This window comes from Callorhinus ursinus, unplaced genomic scaffold (assembly GCF_003265705.2).
Source record: "Callorhinus ursinus isolate GAN/ISIS: 27379988/994484 unplaced genomic scaffold, GSC_fseal_2.0 scaffold16, whole genome shotgun sequence".
NCBI classification, from domain to species: domain Eukaryota; kingdom Metazoa; phylum Chordata; class Mammalia; order Carnivora; family Otariidae; genus Callorhinus; species Callorhinus ursinus.
In genome coordinates this window covers 2,662,677-2,686,965 of record NW_027397078.1, presented here as the reverse complement: position 1 = coordinate 2,686,965, position 24,289 = coordinate 2,662,677, and the positions used below count along the sequence as shown (strand labels likewise).

At 43.3% G+C, this 24,289-nt stretch overlaps 1 protein-coding gene across 1 annotated transcript; it reads left to right on the top strand.

Moving 5' to 3' along the window:
* The first annotated feature begins 5,597 nt into the window (after positions 1-5,597).
* On the top strand, positions 5,598-9,762 carry LOC112812893 (CXXC-type zinc finger protein 1-like). The gene is given in 9 exon segments (XM_025857874.2): positions 5,598-6,215; positions 6,357-6,458; positions 6,596-6,765; positions 7,109-7,316; positions 7,424-7,534; positions 7,856-7,905; positions 8,122-8,218; positions 9,121-9,273; positions 9,349-9,762. Coding segments are annotated over 9 exon segments (1,179 nt in total). The 5' UTR covers positions 5,598-6,074; the 3' UTR covers positions 9,496-9,762.
* The last annotated feature ends 14,527 nt before the right edge of the window (positions 9,763-24,289 follow it).

The following is a 24,289-nucleotide window of genomic DNA, read 5'->3' as shown; positions in this document are numbered from 1 at the left end:
TGTGTCCCCGGCATTTTTCAAATTGCTGTTTCCATGTTGTCTGCCCCCAGGTTGTTTACCTGCCTTCTTTCCAGGACTAGGGCTGTGCCCTCCAGGCTCTATCCCAGCAAAGCCCTCTGACCTTTAAAACTCCATGGTTTTAAACCCTGCTGGTTACAAGAACCCATCAAATTCAGCCCCTCTCATTTCCCAAGCCAGTGGCTTCGGGAAAACATTCTCCTTGTGTGTTTCCCTGTGTGCGCCTTTCTCTCTTGCCCTTTTCTGCAGTCATGGCTTCCTCCCCTCTGCAGCACCTGCAATCCATTTCTCCTCTATGCCACATCTTTGCACTTCCTACCTTTTTTTGTGTGGACTCTTCTTTCCCTTTAATTATGGGGTTTGTTCTTTCAGTCTTCAGGTTGATTTCTGGGGTATTTAGAATGATTTGATAGTTATCTAGTTGTGTTTGTGGGATGAGACAAGCTTGGGGTCCTCCTAATCCACTGTCATCTTGAAAAATCTCCTCAATAATTGCATTTTTAATGTATTAGTCTCTTAAATCATGAAGAAAATAAGTGTAGTTGTGCACCATTGTTACAATAAATAATACTACCTTTTATAATCGCTCATGTATTAACCTTTACTGAGATCTTTATTTCTTTATATGGCTTCAAGGTACTCTCTATTGTCCTTTCATTTCAACCTGCAAGACTCCCTTTAGCATTTCTTGCAGGGCAGGTCTAGGGGTAATGAACTCTGTCAGCTTTGTTTATCTGGGATTGTCATAATTTCTTTCTCACATTTGAAGGACAATTTTGCTGGATATAGAATTCTTGGTTGACAGGTCTTTTTTCTTAGTATTTTGAATATATCAGTCCACTGTCTTCTGGCCTTACAAAGTTTCTGAAGAGAAATCTGCTTTTAATCTTATTGAGAATCTCTTGTAAGCCTTGTATGTGATGAGTCACTTCTCTCTTGCTACCTTCAAAATTCTTTGTCTTTTGAGAGTTCATTTACCATGTGTCCTGATGTAGCTCTCTTCAAGTAAATCTTACCTAGAGTTCGTTGAGCTTCTTGGATGTTTATATTCATATCTTTCATCAAATTATGAAGTTTTGGGCCATTATTTCTTAAGTATTCTCTCTTCTCCAGAGTTCTGAAATAGTTACACCTGGAAGATTATGCTAGCGCAGTGTTGTCTAGATAGGGGACAGATTTCTGGTGCTTCCTACTCCTCCATCTTCTCAGAATCCTCTTCTTGCCAGCTGATTTTTTGAATGAAGTGCAAAGTCTTTTTGATTGAGAAGAGGTTATCTTTTCAATGAATAATTCTGGAGGAATTGGGTACCTACATACAAAAAAAACTCCAAAAAAAAAACCCCAAAACAAGATGAACCTCAACTTACATCTCACACCTTATACAAAAATTAAATCTAACGGATCATAGACCTACAGGTTAAATATACAATTGTAAAACTTCTGAAAGAAAATATCAGAGAAAATCTTTGTGGTCTTGGGTTAGGCAAAGAGTTCTAGATATGATACTCAAAGCATGATCTGTAAAATAAAATTTGATATATTAGATGTTATAAAAACCAAAATTATAAGTACTGAAGCAGTCTGCAGAGGAAAAGTTAAATTTAGAGTATCTGCTCTTGGGCAAGTTCATGTTCTTGCTCCACCCCATCTGGATGGCCATTCTAGTGTCTATGTCTAAGGAGGTACTCTTTTGCTCACAAAGCACTTCGCATCTAATGTCTCTGGGATGTCAGAAGAGACCAAAGCAATAAGTCAAGAATCACTAGAAACTGTTGTAGGAGCACTGGGCTAGGAGTCAGGGCATTCACAGTCAACTTTGCCTTAATTGTCTGGTGGAGGAGAGAACCCTGTAATGCACACAGTGATGCAAAGCAGAATGACAGAATTGCTGTGGAAAAACTGAAGAAGGAGGAAGAAGGGGTTTGAAGAAGGCATCTCAGGGGGGCAAGCCTCTGAGCTTAGCCTTGAAAGACAAACAGAATGATGACAGGCAGAAATAGATAAACATGGAACAGATGTGAGAGGTATAGGCAAACATTCCCTTATCCTTTATAATTCCAAGATTAAAGTAAAAGGAACACCACTCACTATTCTAAGTGTGCCCACAAGTACATCCAAAAGAGAAACAGGTCACCCAGTTGGAAAAGAAGTAGAGGGAACTTCACAGATAGTGTGGTGCCAAAGCTGAGTCTTGAAAGGTGAGTAGGAGTTAGCAAAAAAGAAGGGCAGACCCGAGCAAAGGCCTGATATGTGGAAGCCAATGCTGGATTGACAAGAGAGTGAATATCCGGGATGCCCTGAGTGTTTGACACCTGGAGGGCCTGGGAAGGGGACCTGTCTGCCACAGGAAAGTGGGGCTCTGTCATAGAGAACTTGGAGGGGCACATCAGAGAGTGGAGAACTGATTCTGATTTTGGGGATCCATGGAAGATTCCCAAGGAGGATGGTGACATATTTCTTCATCTGTGGTCCTTTGGAAAGACAATACTGGAGGCAAAATGGATCAACCAGCCACATTTCAGAGGCAGAAGTTCATTATGATGTAAAATATGAGAAACCTAAACTAGTGCTGTGGACTTGGGAATGAAAGAAAGCAGCTTACTGCAAAAAGACTTTGCACTTCATTCAAAAAATCAGCTGGCAAGAAGGCACGAGACACTGGAGAAGTAGGTACAAACTCAGAGGTGAAGGAGAGCAAAAAGCCTTCCAAAACTCACTGAGTGGGCCACAGTGGCAAAAAATAACTCAAAGAGAAGTTAAAACATTAGCTTGGACACCACAAGTAGTGCTTAGAAACTTTCATGACCATAGTGAGATAATACATCCTTTAAAGTTCACAGACTACTTCTGAGTTCAGCCTGGATTTCTTATCTCCTGCCCCAATCCTTAAACTGGGTTTGATAAAAACTGTGAAGATTTAGCTGGGGACACTGTCATTAGATGGCAGGCATGAATCAGGGGAAAATAAATTCTTAACCGAAAGATCTTAAACATTTTTTGAACACTGCTTTTCTTGTCAATGATTCGTTAAACATAACTCTAATGTAAATTATGGCATATGTTTGCTTTTATCTTCAAGGAATAATATGGAGCCAGATAAATGACAGTAATTTGCCATTTTGCAATAACACTTGAGGGGCAGGGTCCCTGATGCATTCCTTTGATCATTGATGGCTACTGGATACCCCTGTGTGCCAGGCAGTAAACTGGGCACTGGGCAACCAGCATTGACCAAGACCAACATTGTTCCTACCTTCATTTCTAGTGAAGAAGACAGACACAAAACAGGTGTGAAGCGTTCAGGCAATGCCCCCCATTTCCTTCTTAATTTCAAGATTAAAATAAAAGGAACATCCTTGCTATTATAATTATGTCCAAAAGTTCATTCAGATGTAATATATGGTGATTAACATAACAATAAAAAAATTAAAAAAAAAAAGTTCATTCAGAAGAGAGGCTGGTCATCCAGATGAAAAGGAAGCAGACCTTCCCAGATAGTGATGCCAGAGATAGTCTTGAAGAGTGAGTGAGAATTAAAAGAGCAGTGGGGATGTAATATTCTACAATGGGAATATTATTTTTCTATTTTACCTTTTGTTCTAATGTATTTTTCTTTATATTTATTTTACACCATTTAATTGTGTATAAGATTGAAATTTTTTACAAATCCATGGTGAATCGTGTCATTATAGAATGACCTTTTCAATCTTAATTAATAACTTTTTGTCTTAGTCTCTTTGATATTAAAACTAACTGACTTTGCTTTATTTCGATTAGCATGTGCCTGGAAAATTTTCTTCCATCCCTTTATTTCAAATGTTTCTGTATCTTAATGATTTGCTAAGTTTGGCATAAACAGCAGATAACTAGATTTGTTATTTTTCATCCAAAATGGCAATCTTTGACCTTAACTGGAGAGTTTAACCCATTTATAATTTTTTATTACTGATTATGTGATAAAAGATTAACTTCAAATATGAATTTATTCCTATCTTCTTACATTTTGCTTTCTTTATTTCCTGGGTTTTCTATAAATCTTTTTCTACTCTCTTGACTAAAGAACTTATTTATGTGTTTTTGTTTGTTTGTTTTCCTCATTGCTTAACACATGATTAAAATAATAGAAGATGGTAAAATAGTAATAATATTAAATTATTCAAAATAATTGGAAATGATAAGGGGATCAATTTTCCTGCCATATACAATATTGCAATCATCAATCACTCCAATATATGAAACTTGGTGCTGACGTCAGAAGAGATAAGTGTATCCCTGTGGGCCTGTGATGATGTTCTGCAGAATGGCACACTTACAGAGGTGGTTTCTCTGAAACCGCGATCTTCCAACAGTGGGCAGTACAACAGCTCTGCAGGGGATCTTGAGCAAGCGCAAACCCAACACATTCAAGAAGGGGCGGGGTTAAGGTCGGTACCGGAACCGGAAGTAGCTCCATCAGACTTTTTTCTCTGCATCTGTCACGAGGTTCCTCACGGTTTAGCGCTTCCTTGGCGCAGAGGTAGTTTGAAGAATTTTGACGAGGGACTCTAGGTTCTGTGACTGGAGGAGTGAGTGTGGGGTCATCGAAGGGAATTTGGGGGTTATTAATGGGAGTCTTTGGAGTCGGGATAGCGACTTGTTCTAATGTGAGTTGAATATTCATATCACCAATTTCTGTCTTTCTTTTCTCATATTTTCATCTTAAAGTTCCACAGCTGGGTATGTATTTTTCTTGGTCTTTTAGGTTCTGAGTTTTTTCTAACTGTAGTTATTTTTCTTTTTACCAAGAGTTACTTAGAAGTGCATTTTCAGTTTTAAAAAGTTAAACCTTTTATTAATTTCTAATGCAACTTATCTGTGCCTTATGTGATACTTATTCCTTGGAATGTGTTTAGACTTCCATTAAGGCTGATTCCGGGGTCAGTTTTTATTAATATTGCATCTCTAGCTCAAAAATAGTAGCAGTTCTCCAACTGATAATTGTCTTAATCAAAAGTGTATATTCTTTCAGTGTGTGTACCTGCTCTTTCAATCACTGAGATTGATTTGTTAGTGTGTGAGCATATATATATATACACACGTGCATTTTTAAAACTTTTGTATATTTATATATTTTACTTGGTGTCACTGGATATAGGTAGGAGTACTTTTCAGAATAACGATCATCAAATTATCCTAGGTGAGTCAGGGCAGACAGGGCATGACCTAGCATGTGCACGTGGGGAGTGGGGGTGGGTGGGGCTTGGCATGGCTTAGCAAGTGGGAGGTAAGGCAGAACCGGATATGTATGGGAAGTGGGGAGAAGCATATGAGGCTGAGAGAGTCTGGGAAGAGGACAGGGCCTTGCAAGCGGGCAGGGCTAGGTATGCCTTGGTGCAGTGTATGGGACCCACAGGGCTGGGAGTGTAAGGTGAGACAGAATGTGTCCAAGGCAGAAGTCTGGCAGGCATTTCTTGGAGAGACTAGGTGGACTGGGTGGGGCAGACGGGTGGGCGGAGCATCCTGAGGGGTGGGGTCATGCACGTTTGGGTGGGCTAGGCAGAGTTGGTTTGTCTGGGTCCATGGTGCAGGGTAAACAGGATAGCAAGTGTGTCCTGAAGGGTGGGGCAGGCTGAGTCGACCAAGGAGGGTAAGGGTGTGTAGTCTAGCTTTTTTGAGCAGATGGGCAGGGTCTTATGCATTCAGGTGGGCAGAGTGGGTTGAGATGGACCACCCAAGTGTGTCTGGATAAGTGGGCAAGCAGGGCCAAGTGGTGCCAGTCAGTCCCAGGCCGGATGGCCAGAAGGTGGGACCAGGAGTGGTGGGACAGGTCAAGTCTGGTCCCACTCATTTGGTGCCAACCCAGAACCCTCCTCCCACCAGCACAGGAACCCTACTTGTAATCCCTGGTCTCTGGTAAGTCCAGGACACAGGGTGGATGGGGGAGTGGAGCTGGTGCAAGGGTTTTCCCTTCAGCTCTTGCTCGCCATACCCTCAAAGACCTTGCCATAGTGACACTGGCCACTGCCCATTCGGTCACAGCTGCCTGCTGTGGACTGCAGAAGTCCAGGCTGTCCCAGATGCTGGCAGTGCCATTGGCAGCAAAGGAGGCCTCTCTGACAACAGCTACACCCCAGCTGTTGTCTGAAAAGGACCTGCCTCAGGGCCAAAACCTGTGCCGGGGCTTTTGCATAGGGGACTTTTGACAAAGCCTGATGAGGGTATGTCAGGGACCCTGGGTGGAAAGAAGTGGACAGTGAAGGCAGAGAGGGTCATCAGTGAGGAGAACAAAGGCAAGGTGTGTCCCAACATCATTTACAAAACGATTTGGGAAGACCGGCTGGCATTTTCCTGGCCTACAGCCCTGGATGAGTGAAACTGAGGAGTTCCTGGATCGTGCGCTGCAGAAACCAGCAGTGAATGTGAAGAAAATGGAGAATTTGAAGATAAAGGTGGAGTGGAAGGTGACAGAAATGGTGGAATGAGGCGGGGCAGGAAGACAGGGGTCAGGAATGGAATACAGGGCAAGGGTACAAGGTTAGGAAGATGACAAGCTGACATTAACTCCCCTATCCCTGCCTTGACCACTCTTGTCCCACAGAAAGAGAAGAAGCAGAAGCAAAAGCTCACGGAAAAGTGGAAACACAGAGACAAGACAGATGCCAAGGGTCTAGCCTTGCTGCGGCAGTGCCTGGGACCTGGCTGTGTGTATCCCACCCGGCCAGGCTCCAAGTACTGCTCAGACGACTGTGGCATGAAACTGGCAGCTGAGTGAGTGAAGCTAAGCAACAGGGTGTGGAGTAGGGCATGATTTATGCCATCCAAAAGTCTATTTATCCCTCTTCCCATGTATCCTCCCATCACTCAGCCAGCCACCCACCCACCCATCCACCTTACAGCCACCCACCCACTGAACACCCTCCATACACGTTCTACCCACCAACCCACTCATCCACCCTTACAGTCATTCACCCATCCATCCATCCCCCATTCAACCACCCATTCACTGGCATTCACTCATCTACTATTCATTATTCTATACATTCACCATTCGGTCACTCATCAATTTCTTCTTTTGATGTCCCATTACATTTCTTGCTGTCTCCCTTTCCAGCCGCATCTATGCGATTCTGCCCCAGCGCATCCAGCAGTGGCAGAAGAGCCCCTGCATTGCTGAGGAGCATGGCAAAAAAATGCTTGAGCGCATCCACCGTGAGCAGCAGGACACTCACACCCGCCTGAAGGACATGGAGTGCCATTTCCATGAACTTGAGGCCATAATTCTGCGTGGCAAGCAGCAGGCTGTGTGCAAGGTTGAAGAGGTGAATGGGAATGGGTGGGGTGCAGCAGAAAGGTATTTGAAATCTTGCATCTTGCCCTGTCCTTCCCCCCTCTACTGCTTCACTGGCCCTTCCACTGTCCTGTGCAGACCAACAAAAGTAGCAGTAACAACGTAAACCTGCAGATCTTCTGTGTCTCCTGTGGGCAGTCAGTCAGCATGCATACTGCCCTGCGCCACATGGAAAGCTGTTTTGCCAAGGTTGGGGAATTGGCTGGGGGCAGATGGGGCAAAGGTGTTTTTGGCTGGGTGGAATCAGTGGGAAGGAGGGTAGGTTTGGTGCCTGGGTGTTTGTTGTAGAAAGGAATGCAACACACATCCATAGTTCTACCCGTTTATGCTTCTCTTCTATCCTTAGTATGAGGGCCAACATTGGAGTATCAGCCAATGGTGAGGGGGGACACCGGCTGGCCAGGCAGGCGTATAGGAGCCACAGGGACAAATGCGTTGCTTGGGGCTTTGTCATGGGAAGGCATGCTGTGTACATCCACAGTTCCTTCCATTTGTACCCTTTCTTCCCAGTATGAGTGCAGGTCGTCCTTCGGGTCCCTGTACCCCACTTGCATTGAAGGGTGAGTGTGGGTGCTAGTCAAGGTGAAAGGCATGATGTGGACAGGGTCAGGAGCAGGGCGGGCAAGATCAGGGGCAAGATGTGGGTGGGCTCAGAGGCAGAGGTGTGTGCATTAGGGGCAGGGTATGGGTGCTGTTAGGGACAAAATATGGGCAGGGGTTCAGGGTGGGACCCCCCTTTTCTGACCCTTAGCACTTCACTTTCCACCTCCTCTCAGGGCCACAAGGCTCTTCTGTGATGTTTACAACCCAAAGAGTAAGAGGTACTGTAAACGGCTCCAGGTGCTGTGCCCTGAGCACTCAAGAGATACCAAGGTGACTCTTCCTTCTTTACCTCATCATCCTTCATTCATCCCCTGCTCCCTGCCTGACCGCCATATTCCTCTCTTCCTCTCTGCTTGATTGCCTCCTATTTCTTTCTTCCCTCTGCCTGACTGCCTTCATAACTCCTGACCAGCCCTCATGTGTCCCCTTCTCCCTTCCTGACCACCCCACATTCCCCCCTCCTTACTGGCCGATTACCTTCTATTCCCTGCTTTCTCTCTGCCTGACTTACCCCCCACCCCCCTGCATTTCTCTCTCCCTCCCTCTTTTGCTCCTCACCGCATAACCATTCCCCATTCTGCTCTTCTCCTTGCTTGACCATTGTACATTCCTTTCCCACTCCTTGCCTGACTGCTCCACATTCCTCTCTTCCTCCCTCTCTTCCTCCCTCTCGGACTTCCCTCCATTCTTCGGCCGGTCTCACAGTCATCTTCTCCCTGCTTGTCATCTCCTAAATCCTTTCTTTCTCCCTATCCCTAACCAGCCTATCTCCCTCCCTAACCAGCCCCTATCCCTCCCACCCTCCCTTCCTCACTTCTTCCATGCTTTACCGGGCCTCTTTCATCTACTGCTCTCAGACCTCCCCTCCATCCTTCCTCCCACTCCTGTTTGATCTCTTTATGTTCTTCTGCCTTCCCTGCCTGATCACCTCCGTGCCTCCATTCCTGCTTATTTAACTTCTTTCATGCTCCATGCAAGGTCACCCCCCCCTTCTGCCTCCTCTTCTCTACCTCATCCCTGAATTCCTCTCTTCCCCCCCTGCCGGCTCACTCCCCATTCTCCTCCTTCCTGCCCAACTGCCTTCCGTCCTCCATTCCTCTCAGAGTGCCTGCCTGATCACTCCAGATTTCTGCCCTCCTCCATGCCACGTCATCCTTCATTCTTCCTCACAGATACCAGACGATGAGGTGTGCGGTTGCCCACTAGTGCACAATGTCTTTGAGGTCACTGGTAACTTCTGTTGTCTCCCCAAACGCCTATGCAACCTCCACTACTGCTGGGAGAAGCTGAGGCGTGCCGAGGTGGACCTAGAGCGCATTCGTGCGGTAGGCTACGGTGCTGATTGGGGCTGAAGTGGGGCTGGCCTCCTGGAGTCCCCCTCTCACACTCACCTCCCACAGTTGCACAAGCTGGAAGAGCTAGTTGAGCAGGAGCACAAGGTGCGCACGGCCATGATGAACCGGGCAGGGCTGCTGGCCCTGATGCTTCACCAGACGATCCAGCATGACCCGCTCACCGCTGACCTGCGCTCCAAAGTCAACAGCTGAGCCCTGCGTGCCTGAGATCCTGTACCCAACACCCTGTGCAAGGGAGACGTTCAATGAATTCTTCACACCCTTGTTCCTATAACCACTTCCCCCCCCCCCTTAGGTCATCTTAGAGTTTCTCTGTGCTTCTCTGTTCACCATTTGTTCTCCTGCCTCTGTTAACCCCTCCATGGGAAGGGGGCCTCAGAATTCCCCTCTGTGTCCATCCATTCTTCCATCCGTCTGTCTTTTTCTTCCCTGAACCTTGGCAGGGCCAGGGGATCTGCCCTGCCCTCATCCCCCACCGTCCAGAGTTTTGTTAACAAACTTTGGAAGAACAAGGAATTTTAATATCCGTTCCCCCCACCCCAGACCTGTTCTTCTGGCCACAGACCTGATTTCGGACCTTTAATGGTGGTGGGTGACAGTGCAACTGTACTTAGGGGGAGGCCACTGTGCACATGCAGAAGTGGCTGTGAAGTGATGCCCACTTCGGGCTCGGCGGGCTTTCTTCTGTTGGGGGAGACATGACCTTGTAGAGGAGGGGCCAATGACCCTTGCTCCCTGCCGTCCCTTATCCTAGGCCATCACATATGTAGTTGACACCTGATTAGCGCACAGCCAATTCATCAACTTCTGTACAATTATTACTATTCCGCAGGCCAGAGGCGTTAGAAAAATGGGATGGGAGCTAGGTGAGTGTGGGATAGTCCTCCGTGAGAATTCCACTTTGGGGCACTGAGTCACGCCCCTGCCCCTGCCCATCTTGTTCCACCCCCTTGCCATCCCGTGAGGTCCCAGCTCTTTCTGTCAGCCTTGGTCCCTGCCGCAGTCCAGTCCCTGTCTGTCCATCTCCCTCCTCCCTACACCTCCCAGCACTGCCCATCACATCCTCTCTTGCCCCCGCCACCCCCCCCGACCACACTGCTCTGGGTCTGTCCTTTCCAGCCTGCCCTGTACATTGAAGCCCCATGTGGTCACGAACATTTCATACCTGTAGGGCTGCCAGAAGCAGCCTGGGACCTCTGCCATAGCTGCTTTGATCAGGCCCCCAGCCAGGCCTCCTGTGCCATGGAGGTGTGTCCAGTAACGCTGCTTGTGGGTACTGATATGTTTGAAACGACAGACTTGAACACTTGTCCTATTTTTTTCTCTACTCCCTGGTCCCTTGTGGATTTTTTTCAAGAATTTATAATTACTTTTTTTCCCAGGGACTCACACATTTTACCTAAATGGTTAGGTATGCTGTTCGAGACTTATACCTCATATTCCACCATGCTCAATTGATACTCCCACCTACCTGACGCGATGTCTCCTTTTTTTATTACTAATATTGTATTTTAATTTTGATCAGATTTTCCAGGGCTAATCCATATAATTAATTATATGAAAGGACTAGCTTTTTAATTTATTTTATTCCCCAGCTTTATATTTATTTTATTTATTTTAACTTTCATTTTTATTAATTGCCACTTCTTGATTTTTGTGTTTGGTGTTTCATTCTCATATATTTACTGGATTTTGTTGTTCTTTTTCTGATCTCTTGAATCAGATTCTTAACTCAGTTATTTTTTTTTCAATCTTTTTTTACATATATAGTAGAGGATTTGAGGCTATACACTTTCCTCTAAATGTGGTTATTATATCTCCTAAACTCTGGTATGAAAGGTGCGACTTCGGAATTGGTTTCTCACTTTGATCCTAGCTACAGAGGAAAGTTTCTTAAGTTTCTAACTAGTTTGATTGTCTTTTCTTTCTTTTTTTGTAATTATGATTTTACTATGATCAGAGAATGTAGCCTGTTGAATCTGAACTGGTAAACATTATTCAAGATTTTCTCTGTAGCTCAGATACTCCACTGAACTATAAAACTTTCATGGATATAAGAGAAGAAAATATATTCTCTGTTAGGTACAGATTACTCATGGTTACGGCTTTCAATCTAGTTTGATGATTGATGTTTCTTTACTCTGATTTTTTTTGTCTATGTCAGCTGTTATATTACAAAAAAGATAGAATACACGCAACTAATGAATTGTTGAACACAACATCAAAAACAAACGACGTATTTATTATATGATGGCTAATTGAACATAATAAAAATAAAAATAAAACAGATAGAATAAATGCAGTAATATTTTAAAATAAATTTCTCCTTGTGGTTCTGTAGTTTTTGGGGGGGAGGGGCATCCTAAAGTGTATATCTTAGGCCATTTTGCACAATGGCATTAGGTATTCTCCTTGTTTTGTCTTTTTTTTTTTGGTTTCCTTTTTTGTTTGTTTCCTTGTTTGAGTGCTTTTGACTTTGAATTTATTTTGATAAGTACATCACCACTGCTGCTTTCCTTTTGCTGCCACTCACCTTGTGTATCTTTGCCTAAATCTTTATTTTGTGTTTTTATTTTTAAGATACACTTCTTGTAACTGTATATGTTTTTTGCCCTAATCCCACATTATGTCTTGAGATTCAGTCCATTTAAATTTGTATAATTATGATAATCTTCTCTTTCTCATCTTATGCTTATTATTGATTTTACTATTTCCTAAATACAACTTTTATCCTTTTCTTCTTCTTAATAGCTCAATGAAGTTTCTGTTCATTTTTGTCCCTCCCCCTTACCTCATTAGTTTGGAAATTTTTATTCTTACTAATTGTTCATTATATACATTTTTACTTCTAACAGACATGATTTAATTTGTTTTCTCTGTTATTTGATCAGAATATAATTAGACCTTTCTTTGTAAGGGAAATTGCTCTCTCCTCCATATTTGTCTCAGCAAGATGAAGAATATCATTTCTGGATTTTTCCAGAGAAATTTAAGGTGCTTATTTGGAGACTATATTTTTCTGAGGCTAAGTCAATTCTGCTTCAAGAAAACCTCCTTCACATTTTAATCCAAAATCCCCAGTCATATCATCATAATTTAACTATAGCTATATGAATGTATACCCAAGGGCGTGTATTTTTTTTTTTTTACCCAAGGGCGTGTATTTTACAAGAGTCATTGCTAACCATTGTTTTGTTCTCTTATTTTGAGATCTATCTCCTGATTTAGTATTCATTTATTTAGAATACTTCCTTTAGTGCTTTCCACAAATAGAGTAAGTTCGTGGAATACTCTTAAAGATTTCATGTCTGAAACTGTCATTCTTTTGCACTGACTAAGGAATGGTATTTTGGGAAGGGGTATAGGATCTCTGCATTGGAGTCCTTATTTCTCCATCGTCTATGGGAAGTAAGTAGATTCCAGGATGGCCTCCAATGATTCATGCTTCCTGATATTCATGGCCTGTGTAATCCCCTTCACTTAAGTAACACTTCTAACCAATAGCATGCCTTAAAATTGAGGACATATCACCTTTGTGATTAGATTACAAGAGATGGTGGCTTTTGTCTTGCTAACAGGCTTTTTCTTTTTTTTTAAAGATTTTATTTAATTGACAGAGATAGAGAGAGGGAGAGCACAAGCAGGTGGAGTGGCGGGCAGAGGGAGAGGGAGAAGCAGGCTCCCCGCTGAGGAAGGAGCCTGATGTGGGACTCGGTCCCAGGACCCTGGGATCATGACCTGAGCCAAAGGCAGCCGCTTAACCGACTGAGCCACCCGGGCACCCCAATTGCTAACCAGTTTTCTTCCTTGTTGGCTTCGGTGAAGCAACTTGACATGTTGGAAAGGCCTGTCTGGCAGAGAACTGAAGGTGGCCTCCAACCATCAGTAAGAAACTGAGGCTCGTGGTCCAAAAACCCAAAGGAACCACATAAATGAGCTTGGAAGCAGATCATTCCCCAGTTGAGCCTTTAGATGTGTTCCTAAGCCTGGCTGCCACCTCATTTATGGCCACATGAAAGGACCTGAAACAGGACCAAGCTAAGCTGTGCTCAGATTCCTGACCCACCAAAGCTATGAAATAAGTGCTTGTTGACTTAGATCACTATGTCTGTGGGGATGTGGAGCCATATTATTAGGCCCCGAGGGCCAGTGATTTTGTGAAGGACACTGCTTTGGTTTCTGGAGTGGGAGCCATAACATCCTTCAGGAATGGTCAGTGTTTGAGCTCTCCATAAGTCAGTTTTAGAAACTGTGTAGGTCCGTGAGTGGCAGTCTGGGAAGACTGATGATTGGAAGCCTGCTGGGGGTGTGGCACAGGCGTGCCTGTGTTGGGCATTATGTGAAGTTCCTGTGGAAAGCAGATAAGGGCTGTCTCTCACATGTAGTGATTTGCCATCACTGGATTAATGATATGAGGAGCCTGGGACACGCCAGTAGTTGGGGACTTTGAAGTGTCCTCTGGCAGTCCCTGCGGTCCAGCCATGGGTGGCTTCTGCTGGTTGGTAAATGATTGGCAGCAAGAGGAGTCGGGCATGGTCCCAGGGATGGGGACCCGAGGTGACCAAAGATCAACGGTCCGGAGTTGGTCGGTTGCTGGGGGACCTAGGTGATCCACGCCTGGTTTCCAGTGTCCACGAAGGGGGTGCGGAGGGTGAGTTTGAGTTTTCATCTCTGTCAGAAGAGAGAGGGCCATGGAGATTGCCCTGGATGTGCACCGAAATATGCAAAAGCTCAGTTTATGTGCCTGAGATGTTGTCACTCCTCAGCTTGAGTGCTTTGAAGACAATAGAAAATAGGACTATCGTATATTGGGAACTGACCCTGTATGGGATTCAGTATCACAGGGTGTGGACACTTTGGAGTCAGCTGGCCTTGGCTTAAATATTTCCCTATCCTTCCATTTGCTAGCGGTGTGACCCTGGGGCAAATGACCTAGCACTGCTGTACTTGAGCTGCTTCCCCTGTGCCTAATGATAATCATTGTCCTCTAGCTGGCAGGGTTGCAGTGAAAATTGAATGAAATACTTAGTATTGGTCACCAGGGCCTTAGGGCAGGGGCAGGTGAGTTGCCGAAGCAGCAGATTCTGGGCCTGCTGCCCCCCGGGACAGCTCACCACCCTCCTGCAGAGAGTGAGCACCATGTGGCTGATGTCCCACATCCAGAGCCTTGTGTGTTTCAGTGGACAACGTGATCCAGCTGATGCAGGAGAGGTGGGATGGGAGGGGTAGCCCCATGCCTGCTGGAGTTGGGAGATGGCTCCCTGCAGAGGGTGTCTGCTGGATAGTTCCAGGTGGAGCGTAGCCCTAGGCAGGGAGATACTACCTTACTCCCAAACCCCAGCACAGGCCCTGAACTGTCCATTGCCTCTTTGTAGATGCTCAACCAATCCCCACCAGAGCCTCCTCTAACCCCCAACCCCCCATCTCTGGGGGATTTGCTGATTTCTCCTCTATCCTGATCTAGGGTGGAAAAATCCTTTCTCTCTGGAACTGAGGGGGTGGCAGGGTAATAGGGTGACGAGAGTCTCCAGGGCCCTTCCAGTTTGTCCTCCTTTCAAAGATAATAAAATGGCCTGAGAAAAAAAAACATGACTTTCCCAGACCTCTCAGATTGTGAGTGACAGCACTGGACTGGAACTAGGTCTCCTGAATGTGTCCTCCACCCTTGCCGCACTGTAGCTAAGATCAAGTTTCCCACTAAAAGTTCCCCTTGAGAATCTGTAAACAGGAAGATGACGAGAGAGCCAGACCCTGGCCGACATCTCCCTTCTTCAGACCTTCCTGTGAATGCTGCCACCTCTGGGGCAGGCTCCTTGTCACAGGGGCTGGAGGTCATGTGGTCGGTAAGACTCCATTATTTTAGTTTTGTTTATTATAGAAATAATTATATTCATGACAGAAGTTTATACACTATAAATCATAGAAAGAAGGAAGTTAAAATGACCTCTAACCTCTATCCTCTAAATACAAATTCTATTAACATTTTGATTTATTCGCTTCCTGATATTTCATCTGGGTATGTGCTCTGGTGTTTATGTGCATGAATGTTTTAGTATATTCATTTAACTTATGGGGCACCTGGGTGGCTCAGTCAGTTAAGTGTCTGACTCTTGATTTTGGCTCAGGTCGTGATCTTGGGGTCATTAGACTGAACCCCGCATTGGGCTCCCCGCTGAGCGGGGAGTCTGCTTGAGATTCTCTCTCTTCCTCTCCCTCTGCTCCTCTCCCCACTCTCTCTTTCTCAAATAAATAAACTTTTTAAAAAATAAACAAATTTGTACTTGCATATATGCATGCAGTAAGAGTTTCTGTTGAGCAACTGAAGTATGTTTGTATTTATCTTGACAAATCAGGAAACATTCTGTTGAATAAAAAGAGGCCATGTTCCCTTTAATAATATATCACTGTTGATCATTTAACCAACTTCTACATTTTATGCAGCTATAATAATAATTACAAGAGCTTGGGTCAATCAGAAAATAATGTTGAATAAAATTGAACATTGTAAGACAAAAAAATAATGTGTTAAGTATTATTTAAGTATTGAAGTATGTATGTATATGACAAAAGATGAGAGAAACTCTTGATAAAGAAATCCTTAATTTGTGAGGAAGTTCTCCTTTGAAAATGTCACTTAATACTGTTGTAATTTAAAGCAAAATTAAAATCTAATCTAATCTTAAGAGAAAAAAATTCTCAGCCTATCTAGATGGCAACCCACACTAAAATTAAGAGAGTCAGTGTCAAAGAAGGATGCTCAATAAAAAAGGTGTGACCGAACAAAGTTTTACCAAAACCTTAGGAAGATGAAATGTCAGAATATTCAGTCACACAAAGGGCTCCTTCAAGAGACTAAGAGTGTGTCTCACAGATCCTCTCCACCGAACCAGAGAGCCTCTAGGAAGCTTCTCAGCCCTTGCAGCAGAAGGCCCAGATAGAAAAAAAGGATTATTTTTAAAAGGATCAGTTGGTATCGACTTATATTATAATATTTTACGGGAATTCTTTTCCTAAAGCATCCAACTTGAGCAGTTGTTTTCTGTTTCCATGAATTCTATGATGCTATCTTAGGTTAGGTGTCCTTATATGTGTCCACACTAAGAAAGGCATCTGGGTGCACATTATTCAGTGTCTTCCTTAGATGAAATGTGTAAGGGAATAAAAGCAGGATAGGGAAGGAGGAGTCACTGCAAGAGTGTGGTTTCATGAAAAGTCTAACCTTGTCCTGACACATGGGAAAGCTGTGTGGGAAGGAGAGGAGTGTCTGCAGCATCAACTGCATTGCAAAGTTGTCCTACTCTGAAGCAGGAACATGGGCTCTTAGGGTATTCCTACGTAAGTCCATCGTTGGCTACTCCCCAGGAGGGTAGTGTAACATCCCAGGCGTCTCAAGGCATGTTGGCACCATGGTCACAGCCAAGGGCAATTCTCCGGAGAAAGTCACAGGTAGAAGCGCTTCGCTGCAACAGATGGGGATGGGTGCTCTGGCCAGTAAAGAAGATCTGGGTGAGGCCCCAACAGTGCCTACTCCATTGAATGAGGATGTGCAAAGAAGGAAAATGCTGCTCTGATTCATTCTTAGAAGGTTTTCTCTTCAGCTTCTCTCATCAATGTCCTCATGTGTTTGTTTGTTTTGTTGTTGTTTTGCTTCAGGAACTCCATAGCATGCATTTAGATCTGACCTCTCTGAGAAGGTTTTCTCAGATTGCAGAAACAGATGTGCTTTTATATGGGAATACTTTGATGCATACCAAAAGCTGATTTCTGGATGCAGCCTTTCCCACAGTCATTGCATTTTTAAAATATTTTATTTTATTATGTTATGTTAGTCACCATACAGTATGTCATTAGTTTTTGAGGTGGTGATCCACGATTCATTGTTTTCATAGAACACCCAGTGCTCCGTGCAGCACGTGCCCTCCTTAATACCCATCACCGGGCCAACCCATCCCCCCACCCCCTCCCCCACTCATCTCCCCCCCTGATTCCCCCCCCTTCATTTTTCCCTTCCTTCTCCTAATGTCCTCCATGCTGTTCCTTATGTTTCACAAACAAGTGAAACCATATGGTAATTGACTTTCTCTGCCTGACTTATTTCACTTAGCATAATCTCCGCCAGTCCCATCCATGTTGATGCACAAGTTGGGTATTCATCCTTTCTGATGGCTGAGTCATATTCACACAGGAAAAAAACCCGATGTATGTACTGAGTGTGACAAGGCCTTCACCAAGAAGTCAAGTTTGAGTAAGTAACTCAAACTTGTACTGTCACACTCAGTACATACATCGGATTTTTATCCTGTGTGAATTTGCTGATGCTGCTGGAGGTGGTATTTACTTATGAAAGATTTCCCACAGTCACCACATTCATAAGGTTTCACCCCAGGATGAATTCTCTGATGTGTAATCAAAACGGACTTGTATGTGAACGTCCTCCCACATTCAGGACACGTATGGGATTTTTCTCCAGTATGAATTTTCTGGTGTGCAAGGAGACTGGATTTTTGTTGAAAGACTTCCCGCATCTCTTGCATAGGTAGGGTCTCTCTTGTGTGTGACTTTGTTGATGCTCATGGGGCTGGGACTTGAAAGTGAAAGGATTTTCACAATCACCCCATTCACAGAGCTTTTCTCTAATATGACCTTTCTGATGTATAATTAAGTTTGACCTCTGGTTGAAGGCCTTTCCACATTCAGTACATCCATAGGGTTTCTTTCCAGTAAGAACATTCAGATGCACGTTGAGGTGAGACTTCTAGGTAAAGGTTTTTCCACAGTCACTGCATTCATAAGGTTTTTCCACCAGTACAAATTCTCTGATGTGTAATCAAGACTTACTTGCAAGTGAAGGCCTTTCCACATTCAGGACAAATATAACTTCTCTCTCCAGTATGAGTCTCTGGTGTGCAAGGAGATTTGATCTTTTGGAGAAGAACGTCCCACATTTTGTGCACACATAGGGTTTTTTCTCCTGTGTGAGTTCTCCTATGTTCATGAAGTTGTGATGTGGAAGTGAAAGATTTCACACATTCAGAAGGTTTCTCTCCACTATGAATTCTTTGCAATGCAACCAAGTGTGTCTTTGGGATAAAAGCCTGCCTACTGTCAGTGCATATATAGGGTTTCTCTCCTGTATGAATTCGCCAATGCAACCTGAGTATTGACTGATGGGTGAAAGCTTCTCATATTGCACTCACAGGGTTTTTTTCCAAGAATGAATAATCTGATGTGCAAAGAAGTGTGACTTCTGAGTGAAGACCTTCCCACATTCAGTGCATACATAACCTATCTTCCCAATAAGAAATTTTGGAAGAGGAACATGTTCTTGCTTATGGCTGAGTACTTTACCACATTGATTAGGTTCACAGAATTTCTCACCTGTATGAGAATTAGTACAGTTAGTATAGGAAAAACTGAGTAAAATTTTGTGAATTAAGTGTGGGCTCATTGAATTATTTTTCCAAGTACTTATATTCCTAGTATCTCTTCTTATTCAATGTGTTCTTATTGATGAAAGCAACATGACTCAAAAGTCTATTTTATTTTTTAAAGATTTTATTTATTTATTTGTCAGAGAGAGAGAGAGAGAGACCACAAAGCCGGGGGAGCTGCAGGCGGAGAGGGAGAAGCAGACTCCCCACTGAGCAGGGACCCCGATGTGGGACTCGATCCCAGGACCCTGGGATCATGACCTGAGCCGAAGGCAGACGCTTCACCGACTGAGCCACCCAGGCGCCCCTCAAAAGTCTATTTTAGTTGTCTTTATATTTCTCTATCTGGTCATCATCATACTACAGTTTTTATTAATAATGGAAACAATGAATAGTTCCTCTTGAATTCATCCCCTATCTCATTGTGAAATAAGCCTTTATGGAAATTCTCTCTTACAGAGTTTGAATCCTACACTTCCCTCCTAAAAAAGGAAAGAAGAACATGAAATTGAAACATAGAATAATTAACCAAATATAGATGAGCTACATGTAACTGATCCAGGTTGGACAGTGGGACATCAGATGATGATGATGATGATGATGATGATGATGATGATATAGTCATAGGAAATACTCCTATGGTTCTTGCTATGTGCTATGTACTCATATAGCACTTAGGACCTGCCAGGCACTGTTCAAAGTGATGCATATGTACACACACACATACGAACATACCTTTAAACTCATTTAATCCTCACAGTAATCATCTATGTTAGATACTATTATACATGTTTTTAGAAGAAACTAAAGCTCAAAATGAGTAAATAATTTTCCCAAGATAACATGGGTAATACACAGAAGAGATTAGATTTAAACTAAGGCTCAGCTTTACCCTAAGTAATACATCAAGTTACCTGGAAAGGGAAATAACTAACATTTCAATGATCTGTGTAGAAGATGAAATATAGTAGGACTTTAATATTAATAGAATTAATAAATTATACTATTATCCAATTCTACCAAATTTCTAGATACTGAGCATGACTGGATCACAAAATCCAGTTTTGTTTTCCTCTTTTAAAAAGTCAGGCTGGGCGCCTGGGTGGCTCAGATGGTTAAGCGTCTGCCTTCGGCTCAGGTCATGATCCCGGGGTCCCGGGATCGAGTCCCGCATCGGGCTCCCTGCTCCTTGGGAGCCTGCTTCTCCCTCTGCTTCTCCCTCTCTCTCTCTCTCCCTCTCTCTCTCTCCTCCTCTGTCTCTCATGAATAAATAAATAAAATCTTTAAAAAAATATAAAAATAAAAATAAAAAGTCAGGCTGGGGGCGCCTGGGTGGCTCAGTTGGTTAAAAAGTCAAGCTAAAATGCTGGAATCCAGAACTTTGTCTTGTCCCCCAAACTTCACTGTTGTTTCACTCTTATGTTGTACTTTTTATATCCCCAAGCTTCTTTTCCTTTATTTTATAGATCTTAAGCATACCGATACATATGCATGGATTGGGAACTTTTTCCAACTCTTCACTACCTTTAAAAACTTACTAGAGTGGACAATATTTAATAACTACCAACCTTCAATGTAAAAAACTCATGCCTATGCTGAAAATAAATACGTTTAACACTTTGAGCCCACAGACTAAAAGCAGCACACAAATGGAGTCATCAGTCTGAAAAAAAAATAGCTATGAATGTGAGTTTGCATTCTACTGGTAATGAACATTTCTTTAAAAAATCCAGTTTATGGGGCGCCTGGGTGGCTCAGTCAGTTAAGCGTCTGCCTCCGGCTCAGGTCATGATCCCAGGGTCCTCGGATCCAGTCCCGCCTCGGGTTCCCTGCTCCGCAGAGAAACTCTTCTCCCTCTCCCTCTGCCCACCCCACCCCCACTCTTGCTCCAGCTCTCTCTCACTCCCCCATCTCAAATAAATGAATAAAATCTTTTAAAAAAAATTTAAAATCCAGTTTATTCCCAAATCCAGTAATTATTCATACTCTTCTTCCATTAATCTTGCCTTTTCTGCTCCTTTGTGTCAATTCAAATTGTATGTATGATTCATAGATCATTTAAGAGTCCTATACTCTGAAAATTAACTCACAACCTCACCACACCTCTAGGAAGACATTATTTTCTCTGAATTTTAAAAGCAGACACTATCTACGCTATCCACTTTGGGAGTTGTTCACTTTACTGGAATAATTAGTCAACAAAGGCTAAATTCTTTTTTGTTTTCAAGCCATGGTTTCCCTTACCACTAATAATCTGTTTCTTTGAATTCTCTTTGACACACTTAAAAAACATGCACTGAAACAAAACACTCTGGTTTGCCTATCTCCATAAAACCAATAATTTCAGTACTTGAACTGGTTTCTCCATTTTTCTGTTAGAAAATTTAAGAATAAAATATTGCTATTGCTCTTATTCGCAAGGATTTATTTTTTAAGATTTATTTATTTCTTTGTTTGACAGAGAGAGAGAGCGCACAAATAGAGGGTGCAGCAGAGGGAGAGGGAGAAACAGGCACCCTGCCACGCAGGGAGCCCAATTCAGGGCTCGATCCCGCATGACCTGAGCAGAAGGCAGATGCTCCACAAACTGAGCCACCCAGGCACCCCTTATTCTTAAGGATTTCAAAAAGGATCTAGGAAAGAAATGATCATATACCACACGGTTTAAAAACATATTCTTTGTATATGAATATTTCCAGAAGGATACTCAGGAAATGATTAACACTGGTGGTCCCTGGGGAAGGGAACTGGGGACAAAGGTGGGAGTGAGACTTTTCACTGTGAGCTCTTTCACACTTTCGGAATTTCAAACCTTGTGAATGTATTACCTCTACAAAAATTTTAAATTAAAAAATAAAATAAAGGGGGAAAATTTCTATTTGTTCTGAGTTTCTATGGGATGGGGATGAAGAAAGGAAAAGAATATTAGATGCTAGATTAATTAAGAATTTGTTCTATAGAACAGGTGAAACCTGAATCTAAATAGTCAGAGCCCTAAATAGTCAATGGCCTAGATGCAGAAAGGAGTTTTACATGTAGGAAATATTAAGAAAACTGAAGTCAAGCAAAAGTTATGGAAGAAATGTAGATATAAGGTTAAACTGGAAATATGTGGCCTGTTATCACTGAGAGGAGAATTTAATTATGTGCTGCATAACAAGGAGTAACTGCAGTTTTATTTCATAAAGCAAGTACAAGATAAACGTTATGGCTCAGGTAATGAAATGTGTCAATTGTGCCTAAAATGAATTTGTTAAAAACTGGAATTAGATAATTCCATAAAGATCAGAATAATCCAAACATGATAAAATATAAACTTGGTTTAAGGTGACATAGATGGGACTTGAAAAGGAAGGACATTTAAATAGCACTTTCAGAAAGAGAAAAAAGGGTAGGAATTTCAGAGTCCAGAATTTATAAGGGGAGAAAATTTTCTGGTTTGGGCAATGATGATTCCAGTTACTATACTGAGAATGAGAGAATTGAATAGTTGTGAGAAATGTCCTTTTACATAGGTAAATATGGTACTACCATACAGTTGTAATGCAAGGAGAAAAGATATTACTATATGAGTCAATAGAATAGGGAACTAGACTCCTCGGAAAGATGGTGGAGTAGGGGGATCCCAGATACACCTAGATAATACCCTCATTACTGTAAATATCCCACAAAATGCCCACAAAGACTGACCGAACAGACTCTCCATGGCTATATATAGAGAGCCGCCACATCAAAGAGGGTAGGAAAGGTGGAGACATGGTTAGGAGACAAATGGACCTGTGGGACTGTCCCTGGAGGGAGGGACACCATGGGTGCAGAGAGAGGGAGGAGTAGACCCCACACCAGCCACACCAGGCATGGGAGACCCACACTGGGAAGACAAATACCCATTACATTTGGCTTTGAAAACCAGATGGGCCTGGTTTTGTGAATTTTTACCATCAGTGGGACTTAACACCTAGAACTTTAAAAATCAGCAGCTAGGCTCTGGGAGAGCCACTGAGTACTCACACTTGAAGGGACAGCACAACGACCAGCCCCACTGAGATACAGCACAAAAGCAGCAGCTTGAAAAATGCCTGGGTATATGGGAGGACAATTTACTTAATAATCTCAGAATCTGTGCTGGAAGGGCAGGGATCTTTGGGAAACTTCTCCAAGAGCAAAGGAGCTGGTGGGCACCATTTTCTTCTCCCAACTCCCAGCCTAGATACACAGACACCTGCAGGAACCAATCCAGTGTGGACACTCTCCACCTAGCTTGCTAACAGCAGGCCCTGCACCCACACATTTCTGGGGATCTACCCTCTCCAACCCCCTTGCACTCAGCAGAAGTTTCCCCACGTGGCTGCAGGTCACCTCAGGTGGCAGACCAGTGGGGACCTTGTTGACACTGTGTGCCCCACCCCCACATTCTCCTGTGGACATGGTCTCCAACATGCTCTTGGTAGGAGTCCATCCCAAGCTGTGCTGCAAGCCTGGCAGTGTGCAAGCATCCCCGAGAGGGGCCAGCAGAACTCCAAAGTGACTCTTGCCCCAGGGAGAGAGGAAAATAATCACAAACACCAGTTGAGTGGCAACATCAGCAGTGTGCTGGGGCAGACATCTGGTCTGACTGCAGGCCCTGTCAACCAATGAAAGCCTCTCAGAGGGCAACACAGAGAAAGTGTCCTGCAGTTCAGTGCTACTGCAGCTTTGGGAAACGCCTGGTCTGATTCAACTCAAGCCCAAGACAGCCCCGGACTGGCCCACTAATAACACAGGGACCAAACCCTTCCCATTAACAGACAAAGAGAGCCACTGCAGGTAACTGGACTGAAGGTAAATACAGCTCAGCCACAAGAGCAGGGCACACACAACACACATAGGAAATACCCTTGAAGTGCCAGGTTCTGGTGAACAGGGGACATTGCACTGCAGGGCACTACAGGACCTCTTCTTCATTAGGTCACTATTTTCAAGAGCAGAGCTGTAGCAGATTTTCCTAACATGTAGAGAAACAGACACTGAGAATTACACAACATGAGGAGACAGAGGAATATGTCCCAAATGAAAGAACAGAACAAAATCACAGCAAGAGAGCTAAACAAAACAGAGATAAGAAATATGCCTGATAGAGAATTTAAAGTAATGGGCATAAAGATACTCACTGGACTTGAGAAAAGAGGGGAGAGACTTGGCAAGACTTTCAACAAAGAGATGTAAAACATAAAAAAGAACCAATCAGAGATGAAAAACTTAATAACCAAAATTAAAAATACATGAGAGGGAATAGATAGTAGACTAGAGGAAGCAGAAAACAGATCAGCAACCTGGAGGACAGAGTAATGGAAAGCAATCAAGCTAAAGAGGAGAGAGAAAAAAGAATAACAAAAATGAAAATAAGTTAAGAGAACTCAGTGACATGCTAATAACAATGAATGGATCAACCAAGAAGTAAAAAAGGAAATTAAAAAAATATGGAGACAAATGAAAATGAAAACACAATGGTCCAAAATCTTTGGGATGCAGCAAAAGCTGTTCTCAGAGGGAAATTTATAGCAATACAGGCCTAA